Genomic DNA, 8,270 nt, shown 5'->3' with positions numbered 1-8,270 from the left:
TGTATATTTTAAAACTGATATAATGGATTTCCAATTTTTATTAATAACATAAGCCATTATTTTCTTCTTCTTGACATAATTTTATCCATGTTTCAAAGTTTCAATATTTTGCATTAGTTTTCTATGAATTATTATTAATTTTATGATATTTTTTTTGAAACTTGAACTCTTGAAATTTTTATATTTGACTAAACTAAATAAGGTAATAATACTGTTTTTAAAAATTGTTTTATATAATATACTATTTATATTTCAGTTTATGTTTTTATTTTCACCATAAAGAATTGTAAATAAAAAGAATTGTAAATATAGTGATAGAATTGTAAAAAAAAAAGAAATATAGAAAGAAAGTTGTTTAATTTTTTATAAAAACAATGGCTAAATATTTAAATAAAAAAGTATTAAATGTGTTATTCTTGTTTCTAAGCAATTCTCATTTATTATTAATTTATTGAAAATACAATGGCTAAATGTGTAAATAAAAGAAAGTACACATCTCTACTATCTATGTTGTCAAACATATCTCATTTATTCCACTATCCTTGTTTCCAAACATCTCCAATTTGTACTTCAACTTTAATAATATAGATGAGTGGCTAATTCTTTCCGAAGAACAATACTTGGGTTTATCCCTGGAATGAACCAAAACAAATACAAATGAGAGAAAAATAGAGACAGAAAAGAAGAATCTCGCAAAATAATGAGCCCCCACACTTTTAATCAAGTTTTCTTTACTATTTTAGAGCCTAAATTTATTTTGAATTATTCGTATGTATATACTGAAAAATTAATCAGATAGAGTATCTAACAATTAATAAAGGCATGACTAGTTCAAACGTAGCGGTTACGATTGCGTGTGCAGGAGTTTGCGGATGCAGGTGATTGCGGTTTCAAGTCTTGTTTAGCATTTTTTATGACTGGTATAACGTTTAAAAATTGTTACGTTTACGAGATGTTTGTGACTGGTTGATTATGAAATATTGCAGCAGTTTAATAATAAATTACCAATATAAAGATATTATAATATTATAAAAATATAAAACATACTATTGTGATAAAATATAATAAAAATAATAATAAAATTATGTTTATTTTTTTAATTAGTTGAAAGTTATAATTTTAATAATTTGTTATTGAAGATTTATACTAAAACTTTTAGAAGAATATTTTTTCGTTTTATATATGTGTATATCTTTATATATTATGTATATAAATTTTTTTAAAAATCTAATAATAGCTAGTTTAAATTTTTCATAAAACAAATTATGAAATTGTTTGTGAATTTAAATTAATATATAAATGTGTATATATTTTTAATTAAAATATTTCCATTATTAATTCTTAATTTAAAATTTTTAAAATTAATTTTTATAATTTATCCACCCGCAACCGCAAACGCTAACTGGAACCAGCTTTTGATTTCAAGAGGTTCAGTTAATTTGAAACGATTTGTAGCCATATGTACGATTGTTTTGAAACGCTGTCAACCATTACTAACCGCAAACGATACATTTTTAAGTGGTAACAAAGAAACCAGTCATACCCTTAGGGCTCTATATATACTTGCAAGGTAGAACCTATATTAGACCAAGAAGCGATAAAACTAAAGCTAGGGCCGGGCACAGAGCAGATATCCAAAATTTTAAAGATATTTGTGATCCGATCCGCCATGTACGAATAATCGATTTTTCGATTCAATCCGACCCGCGATGTTTCAGATATTTAGTGTTATGGATATCCGAAAAAATCAATATATTTTACCGGATATCCGATTCAATCCGTCGATCCGGTAAAAATAATAAAAAATTCATTTTCAAATAAATTAAAAAAGAAAAAAATTAATATGAAATCATAATATTTCATTAAAAATTATTTTAAAACTAGGTATTTTAAAAAAATTAACGAGCAAATAATTAAGTTAACGGATAAAATAACTAAAAATCTACATAAAGATATTAAATTATATATATATATGCATATATACATTACGTATCGATCTGATATTTGTTTTAAAAAAATGAATATTTGTTATTTGATTCTTATTTGACGGATATTGTATTTTTAGTATTTGTTTCAATTTTTAAAGTTACAGATATCTAGATTTTTTGGATCAAATCAAAACAAATAATAGATCAAATCAAATTTTACGGAATATTTGTCCACCCCGGACTAAAGCTCCAGCTACTCGACGTCGTTTTTGCCACAATAATGATGACCAATCAAAAAAAAAAACAGCAGGGGGATATAGCTACGTAAATACCCATCGAACCGGGTTAAATTATCTGAATAAGCATGCATAACCGGGTTTATATAATAGACACAAAGTCAGAGTCAGAGTCAGAGTCAGAGAGGCTTGGCTTCTCTTCCTGAGACAGAGAGAAACACAAGAAGAGGAACGTAAGCAGAGAAGTTTTCGATTCCCATATCCTCCTCCCATCAAAAGGGGATTAGGGTTCGCTTGTTCTTCGACATTACTCTCTCTCTCTCTCTCTCTCTCTTTCTTCTTTCTCCTTGAGAATTGAGATTGCACCAAAGAAGGAGATAGTCATGGTTGCTGATTCGATCACCGACTCTCATCAACTACTCCATGGTTCTCTCACTTCGAGTGATTTCTTCAAGAAACCAAAGGTAAGCTTTCCCGATTAGTTTCTGACTATTGCGTTGCGTGATCCCCAAGGAAACGTTTATGCGGTCTGATTATGGCTTTTTGTACCAAGTCTAGTCTCATCATAGATCCTAGTTTCTGACAGTGAATACTCATTAAGATGTAGGGATCGTAGTTTGTGAATAGATTCTTGTTCAGAAGGTCGTCATGGATGTATGTATGAATCTTTTATAGATACACACGTTGAATCTTGGTTACAGGCGAATCGGAGTGTTGATGAGGACGATGAGAGTGGTCTCTCTGCAGGAGGTAGTAGTAGCCCCACGAGTGTCATCAAGAACGAAGATTCCGGTAGTGTGGACAACGACGACTGCTTCTGCTGTTCTAAGCAGGTCACTGAGGAAGAAGCTTTTGTTGATGCGCATGACGGTTCTAGCGATGAAGATTACAGGGATGCCTTGAGCATGTCTAACGAAGAAGATCCAAGCCAGAGTGATGAGAATAAAGATGATGATTACAGCGATGCCTTGAGCATGATGTTTAAAGATGATGATCAGAAGAAAGAAGATGATGACTGTCCCCTTTGCGCTGAAAAGATGGATGAAACTGATCTACAATTCGAACTGTGTTCTTGCGGGTATAAGATTTGTCTCTTCTGCTATAAGAATCTCAAGGAAGACACTGGACTTTGCCCGGCTTGCAGGAAGAAGTATAAGAATCAGCAGACAAGTAGTAACATTGGAGAAGTTAGTTTCCAGCAGCAACGTGGTGGTGACCCAGTTCCTTTGTCTTCAGCGTTTCACGGACTTGATGATTGTAGTGATTAAAGATCGAGGAGAATGGAGAGAGAGCTTCAATGAAACGTCAAATAGGTTTTCTCTTTTCTTTTGTTTGTTGCCTTGGTGTGTCTAAGTTTCATCAGGAACAATAGCTTTGTGGGTTTGTTGTTTACAATGTCATCTCGAAAAATATCATTCCATACATACTTTGTGAGTCATGTGTGATGTACATAAAAATGAAACCATGTTACAGTGTACTTTGTTATTCAATACATGAAATGGTTGTATGGATAATCTGTACTCTGATCACATTCTTTACATTAGTTTCTCAAAAGGGTTTTTCTGTTGAAGCTGATGATCTTCTACCATCTTTTATGTCTCATTGGTTTTGAAAAAAAAAAAGACATTATTGAACCTATCGTAAGTGCCACAAACAAGTTTAATAGTATCCAAATTAAAACAAGAAGGTAAACGAATGAAACATAACATTAAAAAACAAGCAGAAGGCTACTAAACGAGACCATCGCCTTCCTCTTGTTTTGCATGTGCCACAGAGTGCTCTTCAGGTATGCCATGACGAGAGGAGCCTTCTCCTCCACTTTCCTGTGGCACCGACTGCTCTACTATTCTGTGGGTACAATACAAGGTACCCTTAACAGCTTATACAGAGCAAGGGACTCCACTCTCTCGAATTCTAGGTTTCCATTTTGATATGAAATGGTCTGCTTTGACAGTATAGTCTCCATCTCGGTGGTCTTCAGTTGCCAAGCTCGCAAATGTTTGAGCATCTTGTCAACATGTTCCGGGACACAACAACCTACCTGGCATGATTTAAAAAAAATATACATATATAAAATATATATATATATATATATATATATATATATATATTAAAACTGAATAATAAGAGAGAGCAAACAAACAAAGAAGGACAAAAGTTACCATTGTTGAGACAGAACCAGCCTCATCAAGCTGACCGCAGTCGGCGATTGTCACAGGCTGGAAAGGGTAACGCAATCCATAACCGACCATCTGCTCAACTTGACTGATCACCTCAAACCCTTGCACAACTTGTCCAAACGCGATCTGGTCGCCATCGAGGTCAGGATACTCCTTCATGAGGAGCATGAACTGAGACCCGATGACGTTTTCAACATCACAGCTGACCATGGAGAGGACACCTTTACGGTCGTGCTTCTTTATCAACTTATCGTCCGTGACTACATGGCCATGCCCGTAGATCGACTCGCGTCCTCCGTATCCGTTCCCGTGAGTGATATCTCCTACGTACCACATCATACCTGGGCTCACAGAGTGGATGATGGATCCCTTTTAGTGGAGTGGTATACCATAAGACTCCCCTATTCCTTTCTCCCCTGTACAGAGACACCTAAAGTTCTCAGCCGTCTCCGGGGTCGTGTCGGCCCAGAGCTCTATCACGACCCGACCAACTGTCTTGAAGTTCACGGCAATGTCCAGGAACACTCTAGGGTTTTTCGCCATCGGAGGAAATTGATCTCAGATTTATTTAGGGTTTGCTACGATGCGAGGAGAGAGAGAGAGAGAGAGAGATTAGGGTATTTAACTGTGGGGTTCAACCAAATCCGACTAAAGAAACCAAAGGTAAGCTTTCCCGATTAGTTTCTGATTTATAAATCAAGTATGCATTGCGTTGCGTGATCCCCAAGGAAACGTTTATGCGTGTGATTATGGCCTTTGTAGAACCTAGTTTCTGACAGTGAATACTCATTAAGATGTAGGGATCGTAGTTTGTGAATAGAAATAACGAAATGTTATACTACGCCACAACATCCTGTGTATTGGATTCCGCATTTGAAACATAAGTGAGGAAGCTGACTCGAGTAAACTGTATAGATTAGAGTATGGCCCCATGTAGCAATAACATTGTATTTGAAACTGCCAAAACTTCAATGCCTTTTACAGCAGCTGTGACTAAGAGCATTAATAACGCAGTTTCTCTTGGGAGTTCTGAAGAGAAAAAGTACATGTGGACCCTACACAACATCAACAAACTCAACGCCAAAATCGCGAAAGAAGGATTGGTTTCTCTTGCTGTTTGCGAGCCCCACGACATGTGGCGACCCGCAGTTGGTACGTTTTTAATTTTTTTAAAAAAAATTCGGACAAAAAAAAATGAAAAAAAAAAAAAAATTAGAAACCCAAGTGGGTTTTTGCAATAATGATGCTCTAAGTATAGGGTGATGAAATCTGATACAAAAGTTGAAGAGTTAATTCAAAAGTAAAGAAATGATTCATGTGTATAGAGTTCCCACATACATCTCTGATTCTGTGATTCTCCAGTAAACAACACTGAGGGAGATGGTATGGCTCCCCTTGGGTTGGTTCTTGATTCAATTACAAGATGATCTCGTCTTGAACACTAACGTTGAGTGTCTTGTTTGGAAGAACAATACTACTCGTCACCACAACCTCGTCTTCAACTGCAACCGACTCTCCTGAAAAACCATTACATTCCAAGTTAGCTTTCTGACTGTAAGGAGGAGGAGCGAAAACAAATGAAGTGAGGATAGCAAACAGTTTTACCAAGAATCGTAACACCAAGTTTGGAGTTGTAGACTCCCTCAGCCTGGACACGTGACCATCTCCCGATCGAAGATTTCCAACCAACGATTGCGTTTGTCACCACTGCATTTTCCTGTGAAAAAGAAAAAAAACATTCACTCAAGAAGAATTTTTTTAAACTCATTGATGTTGTAGTAAAGCAAAGACATACATACCATGATCTCAACATCGTCAAGGATGATACAGCTGATGAGCCTGACACCCGGTCCAACACGAGCATTTGCAGAGATCGAGACGTTGGGACCAATCTGTTTTATAGGACCAAAACAGAACGTCTTTGTGACACTTCACCAAGGGACAAAACCAGAGGGTTTACTTACTTTACTTTACCTTTGCAGTTGGGTGTACTTTTGCAGAAGGATGTATGTATACATCACCAATCACTATGGCGCTCTTTGTTCCATCACCACTAGCCAACACTTGGGGAGATGTAAGCTGAAACTGGGATAGGTAGAGTTCCGAGCACCTCAGCGACATTCTGAGCAAAAAAGTCAAACTCATACAAGTCAGAGCCATAACACTTCCCCTGTTTCAGTTGCTGCTAGTGCTAAGGATTTTGAACTATATATAAAGGGTCAATGGCATATATATACCCAGGAGATTTAATCTGCTCCCAGAAGTCCATAGTCTCATAAGTATAAAGCTGTTTCTTCCCAGCAAGAGGTGAAAGGATATCTTGATCCAGTCTCACAAAATCTGCCGGTATCCTATTATAAAAAAAGGGGTTTGGAAAACATCAGTTCAAAAAGACTTATTCAGTTAATGTATGAAGAGAGAGAGAGAGAGAGAAAATCAACAAAACCTTGTTGCCGGTCGAAGAGCTTCATAGCTTGAAACACGTCTCAGAGTCGCTAAGACAAACACAAAAGGGGAAACAAGAAGTGATGTTTGTATACTTAACCAAGAGAAGGAAGTAGCATAAGGTCTTTGTTACTTTACCTGTATCATTCCTTTGAGAGGAAACATCTCTTATGGCAGTGAAAATTTCAGGTGTGAATACATAAACACCGCAGTTAATACGGTCACTGACCTGTGTGTGTTTCCCAAGATAAAGAATCAAAAACTTGAAGAACGCTAAAGATCTGAGTTCATCATCAATGTACATACAAAAGTTTCGGGTTTCTCGGTGTAATGAAGAAGCTCATTGGTAACAGGATCTGCAACTAGTTCTCCAAACTGGTTTGCTGATTCAGGAGAAACCTTGATCACAAGAAGAGTTCCAATTCCACCATATTTCCTATGAGCCTCTGTTGAATGATCAAAGTATCAAAACTATCAGTAGTAAAGAAGGATGTTTGAATCTGGACATAGAAAATAAAAAGTACAAACAAACCGAGCATTTCAGGCAAGGGGAAGCTGCAGCAAACATCACAGTTAAGGAGGAAGATATGAGACTGCAAAGGAAAGTAGACACAAGAAGAAGTCAGATGTGAAAAAATAAGAAAAAAGATGTGATACAATAATCCCTTGGAGACTAACCGGGTTGTCTTCCATGATAAGATTTCTAAAGTGATACAAACCACCAGCAGAACCGTGTGGCTTGTCTTCTCTCAGATACCTAATAAACCCCCACAAACAAAGATGAGCAAAGACTGATGATTGAGATGCAAGGCAAGAAGAGGAGAGAGAACCTGACGGGAACTCTGAGTTCATTGGAAATGGCAGAGACGTAAAGTGCAAATTCCCTTTCCTCGTAGAAGCCAACGAGATAAACTTGAGCTAAGTTGGGAATCTGCAGCGAGTAAAAGTGTTATGATCTGAGGTTTTGAGAAGATCAGTGACAAAAGTGTTATTACCCTTTTACAAGCTGAGATTGGGTGATGCACCATTGGTTGTCCGGCAATGGGAAACAGAGGCTTTGGATTCTGGAATGTTCAGGGACAAGGGTCGAAACCGAGTACCTGTTGTGTGTGTGGATCCAAGATCCGAAACAGATTCAGAAAGCAAAAAAAAAAACACATTAAGCATTCGGACAAGAACTGTCTGAATCTTAAGGAGTTCGTTAGAGATCAAACGAGAGATATCACAGGGCAAAAAGGCAAAGTGTTTTAAGGGGTTTTTTTACCTTTGGTCGGACCACCGACCAAGATCACAGCCACAACTTTCTCCTCCGTTGAGCTTCCCATCGTCTCAATAACAGACACAGGGATCCTACCAGGTGTTTTGATCTCACACTCTACAAAGCAGCAACCGATCTATTCTATCTCGGTCGCCGGGAGATAGAATAAAAGTATATAGTGAAGAAAGGAGAAAGTATATCTAATCGAAAGTGTATCATCCCA

At 36.7% G+C, this 8,270-nt stretch overlaps 3 protein-coding genes across 3 annotated transcripts; 1 reads left to right on the top strand and 2 right to left on the bottom strand.

The window, feature by feature from the left end:
- The first annotated feature begins 2,352 nt into the window (after positions 1-2,352).
- Positions 2,353-3,617, top strand: LOC108841300 (uncharacterized). The gene is made up of 2 exons (XM_018614074.2): positions 2,353-2,628; positions 2,866-3,617. Exons 1-2 carry the CDS (start codon positions 2,548-2,550, stop codon positions 3,430-3,432), a joined length of 648 nt encoding a protein of 215 aa, XP_018469576.1. The 5' UTR covers positions 2,353-2,547; the 3' UTR covers positions 3,433-3,617.
- A 201-nt stretch (positions 3,618-3,818) lies between these two features.
- On the bottom strand, positions 3,819-5,039 carry LOC108831165 (peptidyl-prolyl cis-trans isomerase-like). The gene is made up of 2 exons (XM_056994665.1): positions 4,327-5,039; positions 3,819-4,205 (listed from the first exon to the last, which is right to left on the bottom strand). The coding sequence occupies exons 1-2, from the start codon at positions 4,681-4,683 to the stop codon at positions 4,008-4,010; spliced, it is 555 nt and encodes a 184-aa protein (XP_056850645.1). The 5' UTR covers positions 4,684-5,039; the 3' UTR covers positions 3,819-4,007.
- A 515-nt stretch (positions 5,040-5,554) lies between these two features.
- LOC108827461 (uncharacterized) lies at positions 5,555-8,250 on the bottom strand. Its single transcript, XM_018600867.2, is given in 14 exon segments — positions 5,555-5,861; positions 5,950-6,061; positions 6,144-6,236; positions 6,319-6,466; positions 6,582-6,695; positions 6,791-6,839; positions 6,928-7,018; positions 7,096-7,235; positions 7,322-7,382; positions 7,468-7,546; positions 7,620-7,720; positions 7,785-7,856; positions 7,858-7,889; positions 8,054-8,250. Coding segments are annotated over 14 exon segments (1,254 nt in total). The 5' UTR covers positions 8,115-8,250; the 3' UTR covers positions 5,555-5,760.
- Between the last annotated feature and the right edge of the window lie 20 nt (positions 8,251-8,270).

Source organism: Raphanus sativus, chromosome 2 (assembly GCF_000801105.2).
Source record: "Raphanus sativus cultivar WK10039 chromosome 2, ASM80110v3, whole genome shotgun sequence".
NCBI lineage: Eukaryota > Viridiplantae > Streptophyta > Magnoliopsida > Brassicales > Brassicaceae > Raphanus > Raphanus sativus.
The sequence above is the reverse complement of the archived record's forward strand: the minus strand, read 5'-3'. Positions and strand labels throughout refer to the sequence as shown.